Source organism: Choloepus didactylus, chromosome 18 (genome assembly GCF_015220235.1).
Source record: "Choloepus didactylus isolate mChoDid1 chromosome 18, mChoDid1.pri, whole genome shotgun sequence".
In the NCBI taxonomy this organism is placed as follows: Eukaryota; Metazoa; Chordata; class Mammalia; order Pilosa; family Megalonychidae; genus Choloepus; species Choloepus didactylus.
In genome coordinates this window covers 10,519,123-10,543,965 of record NC_051324.1, presented here as the reverse complement: position 1 = coordinate 10,543,965, position 24,843 = coordinate 10,519,123, and the positions used below count along the sequence as shown (strand labels likewise).

Here is a 24,843-nt window from a genome sequence, read left to right as displayed (position 1 = left end):
GCGCGTGATCCAAATGGAAACGGGGGGTTGTCAGGCAGGGATCAGTGCTGGTCCACGAACGCAGCCCCTGGAACCCAGGAGCCGCACCTGGCATCTCATCCCGCACGGGCGCTGAGGCTAGCGGGCCCCGCAGAGGGTGGGGCGGAGCCGAGAGGGGGACTTCGGCGCGAGGAGGGGCGGGACCACGAGGAGGGGGCGGGGCGGGGCTGCGGCGGGGCGGGGGGGGCGGGACGGGTGTTTGTGTTGGAAAATCCAACTGCGCCACGGGGCGGAGCGGCCCCCCCAGCCCCGGCCTGGGAGAGGGGGGGGGCCGCTCGAGCCCCTGAGGGACCCTGGGGACCCTGAACACCTGGGACCCCCAGAACCAGGTAAGGGGGAGCCGCGAGGGAGCCTGGAAAGAGGGAAACCATCTCCGCGGAGGGGGGCGGGACGCCTGAGTCGCAGGAGGGGTAGAGCTGAAGATGGACGTTTGGGTCTCGGGAACGGCACCGGGAAGAGGACAGGGGTGCAGGACATCCGGGTCCCCTAGAGAAGAGCAGGGCGGGGGTGGAGGAAGATCTGGGAGGTAAATGTCTTGGGTTCCGGATGTCAAGAGGGGCCTGAAAGGACTCCCAGTCCCTCTTGGGTTGGGGTTCCCCTTCTGGAACCTAGGGCGGGGCGCAGCCGTCCCTAACTGAAGGGCAGGACCAAAGGTCAGTTTGCAAATAGGTCAGTGTGGTGGCCCGTTGGGGTCACGTGTGGTTAGGGATGTGTCTCAGATCCGGGGGTCACAAGTCTCCCTCCAGCTCTTGCCATGGATAAGGTTGGTGGGGGGGTGGGTACCGCTCAGCCCTGATTCTCACACTAGGAGCCCCGAGAGCCTCCGGGCAGCAGCCTTCACTCCATCCCACCCCGGCCCACCTCACCTCACTCTCCCTCACCCGGCCAGTCTCCCCATCCCTAATCCCGCCCCCACTCTGCGGCCTCCCAGTCCCCAGACCCCCCCCCCGCCCGGGCCCTTCTCGGGGCTGAACCTTCCCGACGTAACCACGAGATGGCGAGGGCGAGACGCACACCCAGAGCTGAGGATGGTGATGGGGGGGAAGCGGCGTGCCAACCGCTGAAGCCCCCCGCCCTGGCCTGAGGGAAAGGTGGGCCGAGGCCCTCCTTTGACTTCCCGTCATCCCGGTCCCCTCACAGGAAATTGTGGGCTGAAGGGCGAAGGGCAGCTGGATGCGGAGGGGCCTGGGAATCCAGTCTCGGCCTCTCCCGTCCGGGGTAAATAGCGGGGAGGGGGCATGCGGGTTGGCTGCTAAGCAACGTAGATTTGTTTCCTGGCTGCTGTGGCTTGTGGCTGTGACTTGGAGTGGGGGGGTGGCGACAGTGGGGGGCTGAAAGACTGTGGGGAAGTCGAGCGCTGGACGCTCGGGACCCGAGATCAGGGAGAGCCCTGGGGAGGAAGGAGGGGAGACAGCGGGTTGCGGGATAGCAGCGCGGAGTCGGTTGCTGTCGGGAGGGAGGCGGGACGCAGGCTCGGCTCCCCTCCCTTCCCCTCCCTTCCCCTCCCTGGGGCTGCTTGCCCTGTTGCCTGAGTAACTGGAACCGGATTCCCGAATTCTCCTGCCGGCCCAATCCGCTCCAGCGGACGTCCCTTGCGTCAGGGCCGTAGCAGCCAATGGGCAGGAGGCGTTTTAGAGCGACAGGAAGAGAGGGGAGGGGAAGCGGCAGAGGAAGGGAGCGGGGTAGCAGCCGGCGATCCGCACGTGCACTCCCACACGCTCGCGCCCACTCCCCCACCCCCGTCGCACGCGCCGGAGCACCCCCCCCTGCGCCTGCGCGGCGAGTCGGGCGCCCCCTCCCCCCACCTCTCGCCGCGGGTCTGGGATCTGTGTTTGCAAACTAACCCAGGGCTGCGTTCCTTGGCCCCTCGGGACCCAGATGTCTGGGTCAGTCTGCGCTCTTCCGCGGGATCTCAAGCCCTGAATGCCCAGCCTAGCGTGGGAAGGGCGGGTTACCTGTTCCCCATCTCTCCCCCAGCTGGCGCCCCACGCTCCCAGGTGGGCTGGGCGGAGCTGTGGTTTCCGGCCCCATATCCTCGGCTGCCGCGGTCCCGGCTCTGGCTTAAGTTGCCTCCCCCAGAGGAACAGACGAGGGTACCAGCGCCCCTTCCCGAGGCTTTCCCCCCTCGGACCGGGCTGCTGTTGGTGGCAGGGAAGGGGCGCTGCGCGGAAGCCCCGGATAGCACAAGTGACTCTTCCCGGGCCATCACGCCCCTTCTTCGAGTGACATTACTCCCTCTTTGATGTGCAACAAAACCCTTTCCATCCCTGACGTATTCTCCCCACTCGCCCTGGTGTTCTTTGCGCCTCCCTCGGCTCCTTGCGAGCTCTGTCTGTTCCCCCATCTCCTCTCGTCCTTCTCTGCCCTCTCTCGGTTATATAAGTCTTCCTCTCGCCGTGTCCTGGTTTTCAACTCCATTAGACTCCGCCCTGGAACAGCGCGGGGAGGGGCAGGAGAGTTGGGGACCCAGACAGATACGGGCTGGCGGCCTGGGCCACGGGGGATCCCACCGATGGGAGACGAGCCCCGCGGAACCCGATGCCCCCGTCCTCCGCCCGAGATCTCGCCAGGAGAGAGAAGGCACAGTATCTCCGAGAGGCGTGTCGGGACTCCGGTCAGAAATGTGGGTGGCGAGGTCAGGGCTGGAGGCGGAGAGGAGGAGGCAAGAAGCCGGAGTCCCTGGGATTCGAGCCGCAGTGGGGATAAGAGAGATAAAGGCAGGACGCCTGGGTTCCTTCCTTCCTTCCTTCCTCTCTCTCCTCCAGGGTTCCCAGAATTCCTAAGACTATTTCCCAGGAAGCTTAGCCAGCGGCTCCCCTCCGCCCCGTTGAGGTCAAAGGTCTGGGTTAGAGGTGACCTGGGATGATGTCACCAGCGCACGTGCCCCGGGACAGTTGCCAGGCCTCCTCCCCCTTCCACCCCTCCCCCTCTGCCCCGAGTCCAATTCCAGTCCCGTGCCATCTCTTTCCCCTCTCCCTTCCCTGGCTTTACCATGCTGCAGGTGGGAAACCCCGGCCTGGAATTTCGTGAGGGGGAGGGGCGCGGGTGTGGTGTGCCCGAAAGACTTTGCCCCTTTGCTGGGCTCAGAGAACCCTGGGTCACTTTTCCCTAGATCGGCGCATTAGAGCTTTCTCTCCAGTCCTCCTCCCCCTGTCAAAGAGCCTCCTAGCGGTCTTTTTACTTTTCCACCTGCTGCTTTGCTCAGTGTCCTATTGCCCCTTTCCCCATTTAGACCTGAAGTGGGGAGTGGTTGCAAGATAACGATTCCAGAAAAGCTGTATGATGTGCAGATTCCCGGGACGCCACCGTATCCCTGACCCGCCTCCCCCACTCCAACTCTGAGGAAAAGGGTCAAGAACAGTATTAGACTGAAAAGTCAAGATCTATTCTGTGTAGGTGGGTGGGGGCAGCTTGCACACCCGGTGGTGGTGGGGAGTAGCAGAGAGGAGAGGACCCACTTGATAGCTGTGGCTGCCCTTGCCCATTAAGTCCTGGTTTGGTGACGGTATTGGAAAAAACTGGTTTCTGCTTTTATGTACTTTAGTGCTTGGGCTGTCTGATGGGACCTGGATTCTATTCTTAATTCTGTCACTTAGTACCTATTGGGTCTTGGAGAGGTCACAACCTCTGTGAGCCTCATATTCCTAATCTGGAAAATTTAAATATCAATACCTTCTTTCAAGACAGTTGGAAGGAAAAAATGAGATAATTTATGCAAAGCACTTAGCACCGAGCCTGGCACTGAGTGAACACTGAAAGAATGCTTGTTGTTATGAAATAGTTATTATTATTAAATGGGGTTAGTTATTATTTTTATGATGATAGTCGGTGGGCCTGCTCCAAACTGGCCAGGGTCTTATGGTTTCGCTAGGGAAGAGCTGAGAGTTTGTGTTAATTTGTTTTGTTTTGTTTTTTGGGGTGGGGGGTGTTGCTGGGGATTAGCTTGGACTGTTTTGTATGCTTTATTTGATGAGGGCTTTAGTCAGATTGTTATTGCTTTCTTTAGGATTATTTCTTTCCCTCTTGGAGAAGAAACAGCCGAGGCTATTCCTTTGGCTGTGAAAATAAAATAATTGTATTGTGGTTCTTGATTTTGAAGCAAGACCCCACTCCCCTCCCATGCTCTTCTCTGGAACCTTTTAATTTTGCAAAGGCACTCCACAGTTTCCCTGGCGGGGAACGGGACTAGACTGAGGGGTGTGTAAGAGGTTGGGGGTGGGTGGGGTGGAGAGCGAGAGACTAGTGCTGGGGGCTGGGGGGGGGGGTTGTGTGGGTAGTTAAAGGAAGAGACCGGAAGGGAGGAGGAGGGAGCCTGCTGGTGGGGAGGGAGGGAGGGGAGGAGGAGGTGGAGGAGGAGGAGGAGGAGGAGGATGGAGGGAGGGGGGTTGGGGAGAGCCTGCTACAGTTCTTTGTTTGACTCCGGGACTCAGGGACGGGGAGGAGGAGGGAGGGAGGCAGAGGCTGCAAGCGCCGGGGCAGGCCCAGGAGGCAGAGGAGGGACTGTCTCCCCCGCCCCCCCAGCCCCCATTCCCCCCCCGCTGCTCCCCCCCTCCCTACCCGGACTCCGGGGGCACCGCCGGGGGACAGACACCCAGCAGGTAACCCCGGCCCGGCTCGCCCTCCCCGCTGTGATTTTCCTCCCACCCTCCCGGATGACCCCCTTTCCCTCGTTCTGACTCCCCGTTTTCCCCAGGCCTTGCCTCTTCTCTCCTCGGCCCCTCCTTGTTTCCATCTCCCCCTACTTGGGCTTGTCGCCTGGTGGCCGCGCCGCTGTCTCGTGCAGCCGGACTGCCCTCCCCTCGCCCCACAGCCTGTGCGCCCCAGGTCTGGCCGCGGCACCTTTCCGAGCTCCGTCTCGCTGCTTCTCCAGGCCCTTGCTTCCCCTCCGACCTGTCCCCAGGGGCTCAGGGGAAGGAGGGAGACCCTGTTCCTTTTCTTGATTTCCCCCAGTTCCATCCCCGCCCCCAAATCTGGCCCCCTTTTCTCCTTGTAGCACTCTCTAGGGATGGGGAGAGAACCGGAATTTGGGGGGGCCCTCTGGAGGGACAAGGGGCTGTGTGTCGCTGGGGAAAGGAGCCCGCGAGTGTGTGCCGGGTGGGGGTGGGGGTAGTTAGAGACCCGACCTTCTCTCTGTTGTCCCTTTAAATGGCCCTCACATTTCTGGGGACTCGTGGGGGGGGAGGTGGCAAGCCGCCTGCCTGGGGGGCAGGGCCCTCGGTTCGTCCACACCATAGGGGTGGTAATGATTTAAAGGGACAGCTTCGGTGTGGCCACTGCCACCCTACGCCGGCGGGAGGGGGAGCCGGCAGGCTGTCTGCGGAGACCAGGCTGGCTGGCGGGCATTCGAGGCTGAGCGTGTTGTGGGGCCGCCGGGTCTGAGCTGGTGCTGCCGCCTGGGAAGGTGCAAGGAGAGGTGACAGCTTGTCTGGAGGGCGCTTAGCCTGGGCTTTTTCCAGGGCCCCAGCTTTGGGTCTATGGCCTCCTTGGCTTTAAAGCTTTAAGTCCAAACTAAGCAGTCTGGTGGCTACCAGGTTGGGGCCACCGGCAGGTTTGCTTGTAAGCAGCCTGGCCTGGGCACTTTGGAGCTGGCTCTTCAGCTTTCCCTTTTGTTGTTTGGCTCTGTGCACCAGAAAGCCCCAGCCCCTCCCCCAGCTCCCCCTGCCAGCCCTCCTGCCCCCCCCCCTCCACCACTAACCACCCACACACACCCACCCCAGCTGTTGGGCAGATGAATTACAGCCTCAGGGGCCAGGGCTGGTGAGGGATTAAAGCTCGAGCTGGCCCTTTAAATGGCTGTTGGCCCCTCCCCCACTCTGGTGTCCAGACACCCCACACACACCCCTCTGACCCTCCTTGGCTGCCCCGAGCTCCTCCTCTGGGTCTGTCCTGAGGTCTGCCCCCTTCCCTCTCTCCAGGCCAGACCCTCTCCTGCTCCTACCCCCACTCCCCACCCCCCATCACAAACGCAAACGCTCCAGACTACACAGATCCTGGCCCCACATTCTGAGCATCCCTGCCCTGGAGGGTTCCAGCATCAGACACCTTCTCCAGCAGAAGGACCTTGCCTGCCTGGCCTCCCCAGCTTGCAGCTGACCACTGCCTCTGGCTGGGTGAGGGGCCCTGCTTAGGTCAGAAATAGCCCCTCCCTGGGGGCAGTGTCATCATCAGCAGGGAAGCTTGCGGCACATTGCATCATGGAGGCTGGGGGCCTGAGGCTGAGCCTCTGGGGTTGGGGGAGGGCTGGGGTCTGGTGGGCTGGGGGCTGCAGGTGCTGAACTGGGGGCCCAAGTGTCTGGGGCCTTAAAGGCAGAGAACTGTGGCTAAGGGAGCAGAAACCTTAGGTCCCTGAAGAGTGTCTGAGGTGAGGGTAGCCTTGGGTCTGACCCCTGGAGGGACACCTGATTCTCTGCCCTGGACTTATGTGAAAAGACCTGGCTCCTCCTCTCTGAGGGCTGAAAGGGAAGCAAGGGAGCCTCTATCATGTTTGGGGGCCACATAGAGGAAGGAGGTGATGGGGAAACAGGATATGGCCTTGGGGTAGGGGGAGGTGGGATAGAGGGGAGGCTTGCAGCAGAGGCCACTTGCAGGCCTGGGCCCAGAGTCACAGTCCTGGCTGGAGAGGAAGGCCCCTCCCTGCTGGGCCCGTTCATCTTGTCCAGCCACCTCTGCTGCTCGCTGGGGCCTGCCTGCGCCCGGCACGGGGAAGGAGAGGGGGCAGAGTCCAGAGGGTGGGGTTGACTGTAGGTGTCTTGATAAGGTTGGGGAGGAGGCAAAGCTGAGGGGAAGAGGAGATACGCCTTGGACCAGGACCAAGACTGACTTAGGTGCAGATGTCAGGGGCAGCTGGGGCTACTCTGGGGCCAGGGGATCTGGATGCAGCAGGAGGGGCCAGTCAGAAGAGGGATCCTGGGCTTATGTCCACTGCAGACTTAAACAGATGCCACAGCATGCCCCCCTTCCTGCCTGGTCATCCAGGCTGCTTCCTAAAGAGGAAGGTTGGGGGATCACTTTGGGGGTGGCTTTTTCTGGTTACCATGGAAACAGATTCTCCCATCCCATCTGACCACCAGAGCCAGGTTTCTCCTCAATGAGGTGCCAGGGATCATAGGGAAATTCTCCAGCCTGAGACACCCCACTTCTAACTGACTTTTTTTTTTTAGGTTCCCCCAGGCACCATGCCAGCCCCATAGCACCGCCCCCCTCACCCACCGTGGTCTGCTGCACACCATTGCTGGGGTGCCGGTTCCAATGAGACAGGGGCACACCACACTCCAGCTGGTAAGTCCTGCCCCTGAATGACCACCCCCCCCCTCCCCCCACCAGTCCAACTCTGCACCAGGTGTTTGAAGAGTGGTATGATCTGGATGGTGCCCACTCTTCAGAATGGTCCAGTCCAACTCAGAGTATCCCCCTGCCATGTGGTGCTTGAGTGGTTCAGCCCTCCTGGTTTGTGGTGCTGCCTGTCTCTGATGAATGGTTTAGCCCTGTACTTCACCAGTTTCTCCACTACCACCAATAAAACCCCTTACCCAGTGCTACAACTCAGTGCTATTGAGTTGAATTAAGCTAGGGTTTGCCAACTGGAAGGCAGATGAGATTTCCCGGAGGAGGACTTTGCTCTTAGGAGGTGTTGAACAACCTGGCTTACGGAGGGTGTTTGAAGTTGAGCTGGGGAGATACTGGAGACCATTGCCCAATAACCTGTGGTTGCCATGGCAGTCTGGGCATCTCTCCTTTCCTTCCAGATCCCACTCTGTCCCTTTCTCTTCCCACTGCACAAAAGCACTTATTCTCCACATTCTAAGTCTTACTCCTCTTCTCCTTCCCTCTCCCCTTCTGGATCTCTGCCTGGCACCCCACACCAGCACTTTCCCACTCCTCTGTAGGAGAGAAAGGAAGGTGATCCCTCATCCAGGAACTTACGTTCTCTGAGTGTGTGTCACTCTCCCCCACTACTCATTGAGCTCCTTGAGTGGGGACTGTTTACTTCTGTATATCTGTCAATATTTGGCAGGATGGTTTGCACATTGGGGTGTCTCAATGGATTTGTGTTGAATGAATGTGTTGACTGAATGAGCTTCATTGCCAAGAAACCCACACTTTTCACTCAGAAGTGTTGCATAGCCTCCTACCCACACATTTGGGGTAGTGAGATGGGGCAGGGTGGAAAGGCAAGCTGACCCAGGAAATGGCCTCTGATGATAAAACCAAGGGAGGGAGAATGGGCCAGAGGCAGCAGTATAGAATGCAGCTCTGGAAAGAAGCCCAGCTCTTCCACTCACTTCCAAAATGATCTTGGCCAAGTTACCTAAATTCTCTGAGCCTCAGTTTCCTTGTTTGTGAAATAGGGGTCAAAAAGTATCAAAAAGTCAGAATTGGTGAGGAGTTGAAAAAAAGAAAAGTGCATGTAAAGTCCTTAACACCTGCCTGACAGGTAGTGTTGAGTCTGTGCTAACAATTCTTGTCATAATGGGAGCCTCTCCAGTAGCCGTGAGGATAAGCACGGATGTTGCGGAAAGGGACAGAACAGGACTGAAAGCAGACAGACCTCCCCCACAGCCCCTCAGTATTTGACTCAAACAGAAGGAGCAACGATCCAGCAGGGTATCAGGATGCAGGGGAGTGAGGCGGGCAGTCCGCAGGGTCAGCCTGCCCCAGTGTTGCCCTGACTGGAGCGTGGACCGTGAAGGCAAACATAGAAAGACATGTGCAGAGACACACGTGATCACACAAGTGATGCAGAGGCAGACCCAGACAAAAGACAGAGACAGGAGCCAGGCAGACGCACAGACAGACAGAGCCAGCCCCGCGGAGTCATGTAGACAGGGATGATGACAGGAACGCGTCAGACCCAGGCACTGAGGAAGACAAGACGAGCAGATAATACGGGTGCACGCGGAGACAGACACCGGGACCCACACACAGCAGACCTTGTCAGACAGCATGATGAACACAGCGCCCAGTCAGAGGCACACACAAGGCCCGCAGTGACACATAGCGGGCCAGGGCCGGCACTGTCACTCCTCGGCGGGGGGCGGGTGGGGCCGGCAGCGGGGAAAGCTGGGGAAGGGAATCCCGTGCGGGCGGCCTGCCCGGGTGGCTGAGTCACAGCGGAGCTCCAGCCGGCGGCCCTCCCCCGCCCCCTCCTCCCCCTTCCCCAGGTAAGACACTGGCCTGTAACCCCTCGCCTCCACCGGGCAGCCAGCGGGATGCGGCGGGGGGCCCCAACTGGCCACCCCCTGTGCGCGTGTGCTGCGTGCCTGCTGACCGCCCGATGGGTAAAACCCCAGCCGTGAGGTCTGCTCTTCGGCCTTCAGGGGAGTCTGTGTGCGCACGTCTGGCCCCTTACCCGCGGCCAGCGAGGCTGGGGCCCTGGGCCGAGGGGCGCGTCCGGCCTCCAGTCGGGGGAGACTTAAGTGAACGTGATGGATGGTGTGGGTCTCTCCCCGGGCTCTGGGGGGAGGGGGTCGGTTAAAGTCCCTGAGTCCGGAGCCCGGATGGAGGGGGCGGGGCTGGGCTTTGCCGGGAGAGCCCGGATGGTGAGGGCGTGGCCTCGGCTGGGGTAAAATTAACCCTTTCCGAGCGGCCTGCTCCCGGGCCAGTGGATCGGACCGGGAGAGGCTGGAATGCCTGCCCCAGAAGTGAACTGTCCTCCCAGCCTGGCTTTGGTCGCGTGCGTTCACCTTGCATTTGTCTTCGGAGGAGTCTGTGGGTGTCTGTCTTTGTGCCTTTCTCGCGTCGGCGTCTATCCCCTCCCTTTAGGTAGCACGGACACCCGGAGCCTGGGAGGGCTATTCCCGCCCCAAAGCGAGAGTGGAGGTGAGAGTGGCCGCGAGCCTGCCCCCGCGGCGGGGGAACAGGTGTGAGCGCGGCGTCGGGGCTGCCCGGCTCGGGGAGGGGCCGGCGCGGAGGGAGACGAGAGGGGAAATTCCGCGGGCTGGGTGGTGAACCGTGTGTGGGCTGAGGAGTTGTGTCTGCCTCTGACTGTGTGTCTGTGCGTACTCAGGGAGGCGGGGGCTGAGTCAGTGGGAATAGGGGAAGGGTTTCTGGGTGACTCACGCTCTCCCCACCTCAAGCCTGAATCAGACCCCGGGGGAGGGCTTTGTTCGGGGGGCGGTTGGGGCAGTCAGGCGCCTGGGTCCCCGGTGGGGACAGGGATCCGAGGCGGCTGGCGGGAGTGAGTGTGCGTTTAGAGTACAGGAAATGTGTGTCCTCAAGTGAGGGCTGCTGTATTCCTGGGTACTGGCGTGGGGGTGTGTGGATGAAGGTGGGGGGCTGGAGGGACAGGGAAAGCTGAGTCAGTTCCCCGTGGGAAGGGGAAGTGGCAGAGGGGAAGTGTCATCATCGCAGAAGGGGAAGCTGCGTTTCCTGGTAACTGGCAGCGCGGCGGCACCACTTCCCAAGCAGGGATCCGCTCCTCTGACGCCGGGTCTCCCGGTTCCCCGTGTGCCCAAGTCTGCTCCGCAGGCCCCGGAACTTGGGTGTGGGCAGCCGGCCAGGGCTCTACTTGACCGCAGTTAGGCGCCGGGTTTGTCCCCGAGCTTGCTAACGAGTAGAAGGTTGTCTTTGGTAAGGAGAGTTCAGACAGAAACCCCGTGTGATCGGGCCGCAAGGCCGGAGCGCCCACCGGGGCACGGCAGAGAACGGCACGCGGGGACCTTGTAGGGTCCGAGGCGCTTCCGTGCAAACAGACGGCCTTGCCCCTGCGGAGGGAGGGCTGTTTTCACCAGAAACCAGCCTGCCCTTGTGGGATGGGTGGAAATTTCCCCATAGCGCAGGCTGCTCTCAGCGCCGGCGAACTTTCCAGCCGCCCCCAGCCCCTCGCCGCGCTCTCCCCCGGCTTCCTGCCCGGCGCTTGCTCCAGCTGGAGCGCTGGCCCCGCCCCCGCCGCTTTGTACTCGGCACTCGCCTCTCGCCGCTCTTTGTACTCTAGACTCTCAATGGACCGATCCGGGAGCGGAGCTGACTCCCTACCTGCGGGGACGCCGGGTAGGCGAGGAGGAGGCGCGGGGACGGAGCTCCTGGGCTCCAAGAGGCGAGAAGGAAGCCTGGGACTAATGGGAAGGTGCCCCAGAGAGGAGAGCGCTGTGCCCGTCTAGGGCCGAGCCAGTCCCAACGGGACGGGTTGGGGGGGGGGTGAAGGAGGAAGTGAAACGGGTTCTGGGTTCTTTAAGGGAGTGGGCGGTGAGAGTGGGACAAGGGTGATGTCACCGCCTGGCGGGCCCCGCCCTCCCCCCTTCCGAAGGACCCCCCCCCCGTACACTTACACACACGCTTCCGCTGCGCATGTAGCCACGTCACGGGCAACCCCCGAAATCCCCCCCTCCCTTGGGGGGGCGGGGGCCACGTGGGCCGTGGGGAACCGCGTGGCCCCGGCGGGGAAGGGCATAGAGGATACGGGAGCCACGCGAGAGGGGCCACTCGGGACCGTGGTGCGCGACTTCTCAGAAGTTGGGAAACTAAACGGGGGTTTGCTTTGGGAGGCTGGTCAGTGTTGAGGACCCCGGGAGCCAGGGAAGGAGGAGTCGCTGGAGGAGCCGGGTACGAGGCGGGGGGCTTGGCCAGGGATTGGCAGTGGCTCAGGTGGGGGGTGGGGGCTCAGGTGGGGAGGCAGCGCAGGCAGGTTTGGTGCGGTAGGAATGACCGTGGCCGGCCGGTCTAAGCCGTGCCTAGGGGCCCGGGGTGGGGAGGTCAGGCCCGGGGCGAGGAGAGGAAGCAGAGGGGCGCCTGTGTCTGGGTTCCGCATCTGTCTGCCAGTCCGTCGGTCCTGCGGCGGCGGGGCGGGGGGCGTCTCGGGATGTCCGGCGGGGCCACCGGCGGCTCGGTGGATGCGTGGGGCTTGCGGAGAGGGCCATCCCCCTGGCCGGCGTGAGCGTGAGACTCGCCGCCCTCAGCTGCTCGGATTGCGGACCTCCGTCTGCGCCGCCGGCTCGGTTGCCAGGTCCCAGATGGGGACCCCGGGTGGGAGCTGTGGGGTCACAACGGGGTCACCCCGGGCCGAGCCCGTCTGACCGGCTCCGCCGCCCCTCCTCCCGCGGCCGCTGCCGGCCGGGTAACCTCGCTCCCATTGGTTCCAGCCAGGCTGTTACTGAGGCGGAGACACGGGTGATGATTGGCCTTCGGGGGAGAGAGGAGGTCCTGTGATTGGCCAGATCCCTGGAGCTCGCCGACGCCGTGAGAGGACGCTCCCACCCGGGCCGGGTAAGCGGCGGCCGCGCTGCCGTGGGCCCCGTGATCCCGACTGGAAGCCGGGCAGTGCAGGCACCCCGTCCCACCCACCGGCCATCCCGCTCCTTGCCATTCTCCTGGGGCTCGAGGGTGGGCCTCCCCTCGGGGACAGCCAAGGCCCGGCTCCCTGCGCAGATGGCAGACCTGTGGGCCACGCAGCCCACCCGGCAGGGGTCCCTGACCGGGGGCTGGCCAGCTTCTCTCACTCCTTCTCCCCTTGTCTTTGTAGAATTGGCTGTGAAAAACCCTGGGCGTCCAACAGGGGGCAGTGGGCAGGTCTTGTCAGAGCCGCTGGAGCTGGACCATCCCCCCCGCAAGAGCTGGGGCAGGGGGCCGTGCCCGATCTCCAGGGCTCCTGGGGCCACTGCTGACCTGGTGAGGGAAAGGCTGGGGCTGGGTAGGCCCACCGTGCACCGACAGCCCTGGCCAAGCGCCCAGTCCCACCGTGGTCTCTTCTCAACTCAGGCTGGATGCATCGGGCAGTGGATCCTCCAGGGGCCCGCGCTGCACGGGAAGCCTTTGCCCTTGGGGGCCTGAGCTGTGCCGGGGCCTGGAGCGCCTGCCCGCCCCATCCCCCTCCTCGTGGCGCATGGCTGCCTGGAGGCAGGTGAGATTTGGGCCTTGTCTTTCTCTGTCTCCAGGCACTCCTCTTCCCCCATCTCCTGCTCCCTTTATCTCTGTGTCATTCTCCATGGGTTGCCGCCCCAGCCACCATCAGCACAGTCCTTAGATGTTGTCTCTTGTTGCTGGAGTCCCCACTTTCCTAGATCCCCGGGGATAAAAGTGTTCTGTCCAGCTGAACCTAACAGACCCGTTCTCCCTCCAGGTGCTCAGCCAGCATCGGGCAGCCCCCCCTCTCTGTTCCCCTAACCCCTTCACATGGCAGTAGCTCCGGGCACCCCAACAAACCATATTATGCCCCAGGGTGAGTGGGGGATTCAAAGGTGCTGGGGGGGGGGTAAGGCTGGGGTCTTGGGAGAGGCCCCCTTTTTCTCTCTAACCCTGACCCCGCCAACATCTTCTGTTCTGTAGGACGCCCACCCAGAGACCCCTCCATGGGAAGCTGGAATCCCTGCATGGCTGTGTGCAGGTATTGCTGCGAGAGCCGGCCCAGCCAGGGCTGTGGGAACAGCTCGGGCAGCTGTACGAATCAGAGCACGACAGTGAGGAGGCCATACGCTGCTACCACAGCGCCCTTCGATATGGAGGAAGCTTCGCTGAGCTGGGGCCCCGCATCGGCCGACTGCAGCAGGTGGGATAGGACAGGACGCAGGGGGCTGGGCTTGTGTCTTCTGGGTTGGTGCCCTGCAATATGTCTGTCTCCGCCCTGACCCTACTCCCTTCCGCCAGGCTCAGCTCTGGAACTTTCATGCCGGCTCCTGCCAGCACCGAGCCAAGGTCCTGCCCCCTCTGGAGCAAGTGTGGAACTTGCTGCACCTTGAGGTGTGAGGCTAGGGCTGGGTGGGCTAGAGGGGAGGACCAGGCTATACCTGCACTTGTGCCAACTTCTGCCTCTTTCTCTGTCCTCAGCACAAGCGGAACTATGGAGCCAAGCGGGGTGGTCCCCTGGTGAAGCGAGCCGCTGACCCCCCAGTGGTGCAGCCTGTGCCTCCCGCAGTACTGTCAGGCCCCTCGGGGGAGGAGGGCCTTAGCCCTGGAGGCAAGCGCAGGAGGAGCTGCAACTCTGAGCAGGTATGGTTGTAGGTGGGCAAGCAGGCAGGCGGCGAGTGTGCAGGGACTAAGGCAGGGAGTGGAATCCTTATCCCCTCTTCTCTCCTAGACTGGCCTTCCCCCAGGGCTGCCACTGCCACCGCCACCACTACCACCACCACCACCACCACCACCTCCCCCACCCCCACCACCCCTGCCTGGCCTGGCCACCAGCCCCCCATTTCAGCTGACTAAGCCAGGGCTGTGGAACACCCTGCATGGAGATGCCTGGGGCACCGAGCGCAAGGGTTCAGCACCCCCAGAGCGCCAGGTGAGCTCCTATCATCCCTCTCCTCTTACCTGTAAGGCCCCGTGCCTTCGATTTCTCACCCTGCATTCTCATTTGTTTTCCCTAGGAGCAGCGGCACTCGCTGCCTCACCCGTATCCATACCCAGCTCCAGCATACCCCGCACATCCCCCCAGCCACCGGCTGGTCCCGGCCGCACCCCCAGGCCTGGGCCCCCGCCCCCCAGGAGCAGAGAGCCATGGCTGCCCGCCTGCATCCCGTCTCCCCGGAAGTGACCTTAGAGAGAGCAGAGTTCAGAGGTCGCGGATGGACTCCAGCGTTTCACCAGCAGCAACCACCGCCTGTGTGCCTTACGCCCCTTCCCGGCCCCCCGGCCTCCCCGGCACCAGCAGCAGCAGCAGCAGCAGCAGCAACACCGGTCTCCGGGGCACGGAGCCCAGCCCAGGCACTGTGAGTGACGAGTGACCACGGTGGGGTGGAGTGTGGGGCTCCGGGGAGCGGCCCTCTCACCGGCCGGCCCGCACTTGCCCTTGCAGCCCGGCGCTGATCATTACCAAACACCGGCACTGGAGGCCTCCTCTCACCAGGGCCGCCTGGGGCCCTCGGCACACGGCAGTCGGAAACCATTCCTGGCGGCCCCTGCTGCCACTACCCACCTGTCCCTGCCACCAGGGCCCTCCTCGTCCCCTCTACCCCCCTGTCCCCGCTTCCTACGCCCCCCACCCCCCTCTGCCTGGCTGAAGGGCCTGGCCTGCCGGGCAGCCCGAGAAGACGGAGAGATGTTAGAGGAGCTCTTCTTTGGGGCTGAAGGAACTCCCTGCCCTCCCCTGCCCCCCCTCCCCCACCGTGAGGGCTTCTTGGGGCCTCCAGCCCCCCGCTTTTCTGTGGGCACTCAGGGTTCGCACACCCCTCCCACTCCCCCAACCACCAGCAGCAGCAGCAGCGGCAGCCACAGCAGCCCTCCTGGGCCCTTTCCCCCACCTCCCTACCTGGCCAGAAGTGTGGACCCCCTTCCCCGGCCCCCCAGCCCATCTTTGAGCCCCCAGGACCCACCCCTTGCCCCACTGACTCTTGCTCTGCCTCCAGCCACCCCCCCCCTCCTGCCACCAGAATACCTCAGGAAGCTTCAGGCGACCGGAGAGCCCCCGGCCCAGGGTCTCCTTCCCAAAGACCCCCGAGGCGGGGCCGGGGCCTCCCCCGAGCCCCCTGAGTAAAGCCCCCCAGCCTGTGCCACCCGGGGTCGGGGAGCTACCTGCCCGAGGCCCGCGACTCTTTGATTTCCCTTCTACCCCACTGGAAGACCAGTTTGAGGAGCCAGCCGAGTTCAAGATCCTCCCTGACGGGCTGGCCAACATCATGAAGATGCTGGATGAATCCATCCGCAAGGAGGAGGAGCAGCAGCAGCAGGAGACAGGCGGGGGCCTCCCGCCCCCCCTGAAGGAGCCCTTTGCATCTCTGCAGTCTCCATTCCCCACTGACACAGCCCTAACCACCACCGCTGCTGCCACCACCCCCACTCCCCTCACCACCACCCAGGAAGAGGAGAAGAAGCCACCACCAGCCCTGCCACCACCACCGCCTCTAGCCAAGTTCCCTCCGCCCCCCCAGCCACAGCCGCCGCCACCCCCACCGCCCCCACCACCCCCACCGCCGCCAGCCAGCCCGGCCAGCCTGCTCAAATCCTTGGCCTCTGTGCTGGAGGGACAAAAGTACTGCTACCGGGGGACTGGAGCAGGCGTTCCCACCCGGCCTGGGCCCTTGCCCGCCACTCAGTATTCCCCTGGCCCCCCATCAGGTGCTACCGCCCTGCCACCCACCTCCGCGGCTCCCAGCGCCCAGGGCTCGCCAAAGCCCTCTGCTTCCTCGTCATCTCAGTTCTCTACCTCAGGTGGACCCTGGGCCCGGGAGCGCAGGGTGGGCGACCAACCAGCCCCAGGCCCCGCCACCCCTACCCCACCGCCACCCCCCAGCCCTGCCGCTACTCCCTGCCCGCTCTGAGTCCGAGGTGCTAGAAGAGATCAGCCGGGCTTGTGAAACCCTTGTGGAGCGGGTGGGCCGGAGTGCCACAGACTTGGCGGACACAGTGGACAGAGCAGATCCAGCCGATAGTGGGGCTGAGAGGCTGCTTCCTCCTGCCCGGGCCAAGGAGGAGAGTGGGGGGGGCAGCGGCTGCGGCAGGGCCAGGCAGCGGCAAGCGGCGGCAGAAGGAGCACCAGAAGGAGCACCGGCGGCACAGGCGGGCCTGCAAGGACAGCGTGGGTCGGCGGCCCCACGAGGGCAGGGCCAAGGCCAAGGCCCCCAAAGAAAAGAGCCGCCGGGTGCTGGGCAACCTGGACCTGCAGAGCGAGGAGATCCAGGGTCGCGAGAAGGCCCGGCCTGAGCTTGGGGGGGCCTCCAAGGCCAAGCAGCCCACGGCTCCCGCTCCCACCCTGGGGCCCGCACCCTCTGCCCAGCCCGCACCCCCGGCAGCCCCTGTCACCGGGAAGAAGGCTCGGGAAGAAGCCCCAGGGCCACCAGGGGTCAGCCGGGCTGACATGCTTAAGCTTCGCTCGCTTAGCGAGGGGCCCCCCAAGGAGCTGAAGATCCGGCTCATCAAGGTAGAGAGTGGTGACAAGGAGACCTTCATCGCCTCCGAGGTAGAGGAGCGGCGGCTGCGCATGGCGGACCTCACCATCAGCCACTGTGCCGCCGACGTCGTGCGCGCCAGCAAGTGAGTTCGGGGCTGTTGCGCTGGGCCCGGGGGCGTGGTTACCTGTCCCCGCCCCCTGACGTTTCCGCCCTCACCCTACTGCTCTCCGGCAGGAATGCCAAGGTGAAAGGGAAGTTTCGAGAGTCCTACCTGTCGCCTGCCCAGTCCGTGAAACCGAAGATAAACACTGAGGAGAGGCTGCCCCGGGAGAAACTCAGCCCACCCACTCCTAGCATCTATGTACGTCATCTGTGCCTAGGACCGCTCCTCCCAGGGGGCCCTAAGGCGGGCTTGGGGGGAGTTGAGGTGCTCTGACCCCAGTCTCTCCTGGTTATCCCTCAGCTGGAGAGCAAACGGGACGCCTTCTCCCCAGTGCTGCTGCAGTTCTGCACAGACCCTCGCAACCCTATCACCGTGATCCGGGGCCTGGCAGGCTCCCTGCGGCTCAGTGAGTTTGGGGAGGGCTCCGAGGTCCTGGGGCTTGTGGGACCCTTCAGGAAGACTCTGGACAGTGTCTCTGAGGAGCTCTCCTTCTCGGTCATGCGTAGGCCAGCTCTGAGGAGTGCTCTGTGTGCCTCAGGCTTTTTCCCAGCAGTGGGCGGGTGGGAAGGGGATGTAGCTCAGCACCTGTAGAGTAACTTCTCATTTTCTCGGTGATTAAGGAGAAGAATACAGACTGTAGAAAACCCCTGCAGGCCCAGGGTTTGGGGCTTTCTCTTTAACCCTTTATTGTGCAAAAATTTATGTATATAAGTGGAGGAAATCATGGAAAAATACAAAAGTCAGCTTGGTTTTCTCCATACCTGTGATCTTCTGTAAACCTTTAGCCACCACCCACCCCCATGGAGTTACCTGAAGCACATTCCAGCTTCTCACTTGGCTGAATCTTTTAAGTGGACCCGGCAATAATGAAGCATCCACTCTCAGTGCCAACCATGTGCCGGGTCACACGTGGCCTTGTGCACGCCTGAGAACTCTGGTAGAGGGGCTGAGGCGTGTCGCAACTGTGGGAGGAGAGGGGGCTGGTGAGGTCTCCATTAAGGCCAGGCCCTGGGAGACCTGACCCTGCCAGCTTCCTGTGGGGCTGCAGCTCTAGTCCCTTTCTTCACCTGCATCCCTGAGGGTAGGAAGGGAAAGGGGGTGTTGGGCCCTTGCTCCCTGCCCTCTGCCCCGACGCCCTGCTCGCCTCCCTCGCAGACCTGGGCCTCTTCTCCACCAAGACGCTGGTGGAGGCGAGTGGGGAGCACACCGTGGAGGTGCGCACGCAGGTGCAGCAGCCCTCCGATGAGAACTGGGACCTGACGGGCACTCGGCAGATCTGGCCCTGTGAGAGCTCCCGTTCCCACACCACCATCGCCAAGTACGCACAGTACCAGGCCTCCTCCTTCCAGGAGTCCCTGCAGGTGAGAGGCCGGCCTGGGCCCAGGTGGGGGAGGGGGTGGGGGGAAGCAGGGGCCAGGAGACTTGGCTGGCGGGAGGGTCCCTGGTAGGCCACTGACCCAGGCTTGGTTCTCCCCATTGGCCGAGCAGGAGGAGAAGGAGAGTGAGGACGAGGAGTCTGAGGAGCCCGACAGCACCACAGGAACTCCCCCGAGGTACAGCCCTACTCTGCCCTTCTTGTTCCTTTCCCTTGCTTATGCTTCTTCACCAACCGATGCTCTTCACTCCAGCAGCAGCACCCCAGACCCGAAGAACCACCACATCATCAAGTTTGGCACCAACATCGACCTGTCCGATGCCAAGCGGTCAGTGGGGCTGGGGGCTGAGGCCAGCAAAGTAGGGGCAGGAGTTTTGCCCCGCCAGCAGAGCTGGGGGTGGTGGAGGCCCCTGTTCACTTGTTTCCCCCTCACCACTGCAGGTGGAAGCCCCAGCTGCAGGAGCTGCTGAAGCTGCCCGCCTTCATGCGGGTGACGTCCACGGGCAACATGCTGAGCCACGTGGGCCACACCATCCTGGGCATGAACACGGTGCAGCTGTACATGAAGGTCCCGGGCAGCCGGACGCCAGGTGCGCTCCAGGCCTGCGCGCGCCCGGCGGGGAGCGCGCGCAGTGGGGTGGGGGGTGGGGGTGGGGGGACGGGCCGGGGGCGGTGCCCTGGGAGCCGACGGCCTCTGCCACCCACCAATGAGGGGCGAGGGGCGGGGCTGTCGCGGAGGGTCGTCTCCGACCTGGTCAACTAAGTTGTTCTCTGTCGCCTCCCTCAGGCCACCAAGAAAACAACAACTTCTGCTCCGTCAACATCAACATCGGACCTGGCGACTGCGAGTGGTTCGCGGTCCACGAGCACTACTGGGAGACCATCAGCGCCTTCTGCGACCGGTGCGCACCGCTCTCCGCGGGTCGCCCCTCTGCGCCCTCCTCCCCGGGTCCCCAAACTCCCGCCTGACCGTGTGGCCATCCCGCAGGCATGGCGTGGACTACCTGACTGGTTCCTGGTGGCCAATCCTGGATGACCTCTACGCTTCCAATATCCCTGTGTACCGCTTTGTGCAGCGCCCTGGAGACCTCGTGTGGATTAACGCGGGGACCGTGCACTGGGTGCAGGCCACCGGCTGGTGCAACAACATCGCCTGGAACGTGGGGCCCCTCACCGGTGAGAGGGTGGGCCGAGTGGGAGGTGGCACTCGTGGGGAGCGAGTCCCATGGGGGGTGGGCTTGGAAGGCGGCCCGCTGGGCGGGGTGGGGCTTGGGGGCTGTTTGAGAGCCCTGTGTTGACCCCCTCCCGTAGCCTATCAGTACCAGCTGGCCCTGGAACGATATGAGTGGAACGAGGTGAAGAACGTCAAGTCTATCGTGCCCATGATTCACGTGTCCTGGAACGTGGCTCGCACTGTCAAAATCAGCGACCCTGATTTGTTCAAGATGATCAAGTGAGGGTCCTATGTGGGTGGGAGCCCACCTCCACTCGTCCTGCTCCCTGCTGTTGTCCCCACCCCTCTCTCCATCCTCTACCCTGTGCGGGGCAGGGTTACATGCTGGGGATACTGCAGTGAAGGAGGCTGTCCGTCCCTGCTCTCCTGAGCTTTATTTTCCAGTAGTCCAAATAGATGAAAGCTAAAATGCAATTTCAACTGGGACAGATGCTCCAAAATGCTGCCAGAGCCCACAACAGGGGAGTTTGCCCAGGCATGAGGTGGGGGGAGGCGGCAAGGCCTCCTGAGGGGAGGGCTCCTGAGCTGAGATGTCAGGTGGCTGTGCCCCCACCCCACCTGCCCCTGCGCCCACCCTGCCGGCAGCCCTGCCTCACCGCCTCTCGGCTTCCCAGGTTCTGCCTCCTGCAGTCCATGAAGCACTGCCAGGTGCAGCGGGAGAGCCTCGTGCGGGCAGGGAAGAAAATCGCCTACCAGGGCCGGGTCAAGGATGAGCCCGCCTACTACTGCAACGAGTGCGACGTGAGTAGCTCTCTGTCCTGGTTGTTCCCCCGAAGTGCGTACGGCGCCCCCCCCCCCACCCCGTGACTGCCCCCTCCTCCCTGCTCTAGGTGGAGGTGTTCAATATCCTGTTCGTGACCAGTGAGAACGGCAGCCGCAACACGTACCTGGTGCACTGCGAGGGCTGCGCTCGGCGCCGCAGCGCGGGCCTGCAGGGCGTGGTGGTGCTGGAGCAGTACCGCACCGAGGAGCTGGCCCAGACCTATGACGCCTTCACGCTGGTGAGGGCCGGGCGGGGCTCGGGCCGGGGTGGGGGTGGGGCGGCGCGCCGAGGGCGGGCCCCTGGGTGGCCCACCCGCCCGGCCCTGAGCCCGGCGCCCGCTCTCTCCCCCGCAGGCGCCCGCCAGCACGTCGCGATGAGGCCGGACGCCCTGCCCGCCCGCCCGCGTGGGGCGTCGCGGGGCCACCAGCACACGCCTGGGCTGGACCTAGGTCCCGCCTCGGGCCGGGAAGGGGTCGGGCCCAGCCCTTCCACCCCATTGGCAGCTCCCCTCACTTAATTTATTAAGAAAAAGAAAATTTTTTTTAAGCAAATATGAGGAAAAAAAGGAAAAAAAAAAAAAAAAAACGGGAGGCGGGGGAGGGGGCTGGCAGCCCCTCGCCCGCCAGCGCCTCCCCTCACCGACTTTGGCCTTTTAGCAACAGACACAAGGACCAGGCTGCGGCGCGGCGGGGCTCACATACGGGTTCCCTCACGCCCGCCAGCCGCCGCCGCCCCGCGCCCCGAGCGCGCGGCTCGAGTGTGTACATAGACGTTGCGGCAGCCGAGGTTTCCAATGAGATTCTTTCCATGGGCTTTACCCTCCCCAGAACCTCCTTTTTTTACTTCCAATGCTGGCTGTGACCCCTGTACATGTCTCTGTTTATTCACTTGGTTATGATTTGTATTTTTTTTCTTTGGTTTTTAATTTATAACAGTCCCACTCACCTATTTATTCATTTTGGGGGAAAACCCGACCTCCCGCACCCCCAAGCCATCCCGCCCGCCCCCCGGGGAGCGCCCGCCGCCGGGCCCTCCCTGCGCCCCAGTGTGTGTCCGGGCCCGGCCCGGCCGGGCCCGCCCGCCTCCGCCCGCCCGCGGCTCCAGCCGGGTTCTCATGGTGCTCAAGCCCGCTCCCCTCCCCTGCGTCCTGCACTTTCTCGGACCAGGCCCCCCCACCCCGATCCGACCCCAACCCCGCCTGAGGGTGAGCGATTCCTGTACTGTAGGGGAAGAAGTGGGAACTGAAATGGTATTTTGTAAAAAAAATAAAATAAAATAAAAAATTTAAAAAGTTTTAAAGAAAGAACTATGAGGAGAAGGAACCCCGTCCTTCCCAGCCCCGGCCAATTTTAGACACGGATTTCCTTTTTTTTTTTTTTTTTCCTTCAAAGGTGAAACAGCCCAGGGCCAGGGCGTCACTGGGGCAGGGACACCCAGGGGTTTCTCTGGGGCTTTCTTTTCTTTTTTTTTTTTCCTTCCCTCCTCCACGCTGGGGCTGCGGAGGGGTGGGGGGTTTACAGTCCCGCCCCCTCGCACTGCACTGTCTCTTTGCCCCAGGGGCAGAGGGGTCTTCCCACCCTACCCCTATTTTCGGTGATTTTTGTGTGAGAATATTAATATTAAAAATAAAAACAGAAAAAAATCCTGTTTTGGTAACGTGCTGGTGATGGCAGGGAGAGCGCCGGGAGGGGGCCGCAGGCATGATTGATGGCCGGGGAGGGACTCCGCGGACCCCGCATGGCGAGCCCCTCCCCGGAGGCGCCTGTGGAATGTCCAGAGCTCTGGTCCGCTCCTCGGGATGGGGGGGGGGGGGGTGCCTAATCCTAGAGCCGCATTCCAGGATAAGGGGGGTGGGGAGAGGCCGGGCCGGGGGAGGGGCTGGTAAAGGGCTATAAGGGCCGCGGGCCAGGCGGGCGGCAGCCAGGCGGGCCATGGCGGATGTCCCCGGGGCACAGCGGTCGGTGCCCGGCGACGGCCCTGAGCCCCGGGACCCCCTGGACTGCTGGGCCTGCGCCGTGCTGGTAACAGCCCAGAACCTGCTGGTGGCTGCCTTCAACCTGGTGCTGCTTGCTCTGGTCCTGGGGACCATCCTGCTACCTGCTGTCACCATGCTGGGTTTCGGCTTTCTCTGTCACTCACAGGTGAGCGTGCGCCCCGAGGGTGGCTGTGAGTGCGTGCTTGTGTCGTGAGGCTGGTGGTGGGGTCTCCGGGCCACAAATTCTCCCCGCCTGTGTATTTCCCACCCCGTGCACTGACTGGCCCAAGTCCGCCCAAGTCTGCTTGGGCCTGACACCTCCTTCTCCCCCAGTTCCTGCGCTCCCAGGCACCCCCTTGCACCGCGCACCTGCGGGACCCAGGCTTCACGGCCCTGCTGGTCACCGGCTTCCTGCTCCTCGTGCCGCTGCTCGTGCTTGCCCTGGCCAGCTACCGCCGCCTCTGCCTGCGCCTCCGCCTGGCCGACTGCCTCGTCCCCTACAGCCGAGCCCTCTATCGGCGCCGGAACACCCCGCAGCCGCGGCAAACTCGGGCCTCACCAGGGTCCCAGGCCCTTCCCACATCAGGAAAGGTCTGGGTCTGAGAACTCTCGAGTCAAGAACCACCCTGATGACTGCCCTCTCTCCCAGTCGGCCCAAGGATCGGAAGACCCGGGGACCCCCGACCTGCCCTGCCCCACCCTTGCCTGAGCCGGGTCCCGGATCCCTTTGGGAACAGCAGCGTCTTGAGGACCCAGTGCTGGTGAAAAGTTGCCATACCCCTGAAAACCCACTTTCCTCTCACCACCCACAGTTGAATCCTGAACATCTGGGCTGGACCCTGCACACCCTGCCCCCTTCATCGTGAAGAGGACAACTGAGCTTTGTGCCCTCCTTTTCTGGAGGAGCTACTCTAGCATTTACGGGGCTGGGGAGGGGGCGGGGCCGGAAGGGAAGGCGTGATCACACATCAATAAAGAATTGACGAGCTGAATCCGCTCCTGAGAGTCTGTGAACAGAGCGGAGACAAAAATACGATCACCCCTGTCCTTTGCCCAGGAGCAGGGAAACAACATGCCGGGGTTACACGTGCGCAGATAGGGTATCCTTCAGCATCCGGGCCTTCCCTTATCGCATTAGCAGATCCTTCCTGGACAGACCCCAGAGCTCTGTCCCTGACCTCAGCGTCACCTCCCCATCAATAGAGTGGAGGGGGCCCGGTCTCGGCCGGCTGCCCTGATCCCCTTGGGGACAGGAGCCCGTTCTCTGACCCTAGCTCAGAGGAACTCGGTGTTGCCAGGCCGGAGAGGGAAACAATGGGTCTTCCGGAGCAGGATGAAGCCCCCTCCCAGCCACAGTTCTGGAGCAGCAGCGTGGAAGGGAAGACGCGGGGGCCCACCCTAGGGGCTGTTTGTCCGCAGCTCAGCCTGCCCCCCATCCCCACCTCTGAATCCTAGGGAAGTTTTGGCAAATCCGGACGTTCAGGCTGGGGGAGGAGGGTTGGGACCTCAGATAAACCCCTTCCTCTAGGAGTGGGGCGTGCAATCCCTGCCCCGGCATCGCACCTACACACAGTCACAGGCCGCCGCTTCGGTCACAGGTTTAATGAGATCTGAGTGGCACTCGCGATTTACGGTCAGAGATACGGAGGACCCGCCAGGCTCTCCCTTTGCACTTCAATAGAAACGATGTGGTGTCCGGGTACCATAGCCAGGCCCAGCACACGAGGTTCCCCGGCAGAAAAGGAATCTGCAAAGAAGGGTCAGAACATCACGGAGGCAGGCCAGGGTCGGCCCCGCCCCTTCTGACCCACGACTCAAGGGATGCAGCCAGACCCTGAAAAAAAAAGTCTTGCGTGTGGCCCCGCCGTATTCCCCAGGCACTGACCCGACGGCTTGAGGAACTCTTGCGCCGAACCCAGGATGACATTGCAGTCGCGGTCAGTGCAGAGGAAGCAGCCGACCAGTGTTCGCCCATCTGTCATGCGAATGCGCATGGTCTTGTTGAGCAGAGCCTCCAGCTGCTGCCGGGCGCGCGCAGCCGGTGAGTCTTCGCGCTCTCCGTCCGAGTCCTGCGCGAGGCGCGACACGCACTCAGACCGCGCAACCCCAGCTGCCGCCCGCCCGCGGAACCACAGCTCCCGGCAGCCCGCGGGGCGCTCCTACGAAGCCCGGAGGCTGCCGGAAGCTGCAGTTCTCCCCCGCTGCCCGACTGCCCCCTCAATCCCAGAACTCTAGCCCGCGCTAACCCCAGCGCTGGAGCTGCTTTGACGCCGGCTGCAACAGCCATTCTCCTCTCGTAGCAGCATGGTCGGCCCAGCTCCGGCCATTTGCCCGGGGGTCTCCTCCCGGTCCTTCAACTTCCTGAGAACCTTTCAAGTCCAATGTTCTGAGATCTCGCGAGCGCTCCCTACCACTTTTCTTTCGCGAGATCACCTCGTCTCCTAGTTTCCTTGGCAACCGCAGAGATATCGCGAGCTTCTACTTTTCCTGAACAGTGGCTTACTGAGCTCTATTACGCTGGATACTTTAAGATATCGCGA

General features: G+C 62.9%; 3 protein-coding genes across 3 annotated transcripts; 2 read left to right on the top strand and 1 right to left on the bottom strand.

Moving 5' to 3' along the window:
• Positions 1 to 230: 230 nt before the first annotated feature.
• Positions 231 to 20,932, top strand: KDM6B (lysine demethylase 6B). The gene is given in 27 exon segments (XM_037808001.1): positions 231 to 368; positions 7,200 to 7,317; positions 12,117 to 12,240; positions 12,497 to 12,642; positions 12,733 to 12,874; positions 13,094 to 13,192; positions 13,300 to 13,519; positions 13,618 to 13,710; positions 13,798 to 13,959; positions 14,048 to 14,248; positions 14,334 to 14,675; positions 14,762 to 15,313; positions 15,315 to 16,196; positions 16,198 to 16,392; positions 16,394 to 16,935; positions 17,028 to 17,154; positions 17,257 to 17,362; positions 18,112 to 18,317; positions 18,445 to 18,509; positions 18,588 to 18,659; positions 18,773 to 18,921; positions 19,119 to 19,233; positions 19,320 to 19,507; positions 19,643 to 19,784; positions 20,180 to 20,306; positions 20,396 to 20,566; positions 20,682 to 20,932. Coding segments are annotated over 23 exon segments (4,917 nt in total). The 5' UTR covers positions 231 to 368; positions 7,200 to 7,317; positions 12,117 to 12,240; positions 12,497 to 12,642; positions 12,733 to 12,737; the 3' UTR covers positions 20,706 to 20,932.
• Positions 20,933 to 22,204: 1,272 nt separating this feature from the next.
• TMEM88 (transmembrane protein 88) lies at positions 22,205 to 23,295 on the top strand. The gene is made up of 2 exons (XM_037810869.1): positions 22,205 to 22,469; positions 22,637 to 23,295. The coding sequence occupies exons 1-2, from the start codon at positions 22,260 to 22,262 to the stop codon at positions 22,904 to 22,906; spliced, it is 480 nt and encodes a 159-aa protein (XP_037666797.1). The 5' UTR covers positions 22,205 to 22,259; the 3' UTR covers positions 22,907 to 23,295.
• A 595-nt stretch (positions 23,296 to 23,890) lies between these two features.
• On the bottom strand, positions 23,891 to 24,711 carry NAA38 (N-alpha-acetyltransferase 38, NatC auxiliary subunit). Its single transcript, XM_037810870.1, has 3 exons — positions 24,550 to 24,711; positions 24,189 to 24,372; positions 23,891 to 24,050 (listed from the first exon to the last, which is right to left on the bottom strand). Exons 1-3 carry the CDS (start codon positions 24,628 to 24,630, stop codon positions 23,938 to 23,940), a joined length of 378 nt encoding a protein of 125 aa, XP_037666798.1. The 5' UTR covers positions 24,631 to 24,711; the 3' UTR covers positions 23,891 to 23,937.
• Between the last annotated feature and the right edge of the window lie 132 nt (positions 24,712 to 24,843).

Coding starts and splice junctions, on each gene's coding strand:
- TMEM88 (XM_037810869.1), top strand. CDS start 22,260: ATGGCGGATGTCCCCGGGGCACAGCGGTCGGTGCCCGGCGACGGCCCT. Junction 22,470..22,636: donor GCTTTCTCTGTCACTCACAG/GTGAGCGTGCGC, acceptor CTTCTCCCCCAG/TTCCTGCGCTCCCAGGCACC.
- NAA38 (XM_037810870.1), bottom strand. CDS start 24,630: ATGGCCGGAGCTGGGCCGACCATGCTGCTACGAGAGGAGAATGGCTGT. Junction 24,373..24,549: donor AAAGCAGCTCCAGCGCTGGG/GTTAGCGCGGGC, acceptor CGCCTCGCGCAG/GACTCGGACGGAGAGCGCGA. Junction 24,051..24,188: donor AGAGTTCCTCAAGCCGTCGG/GTCAGTGCCTGG, acceptor CCTTCTTTGCAG/ATTCCTTTTCTGCCGGGGAA.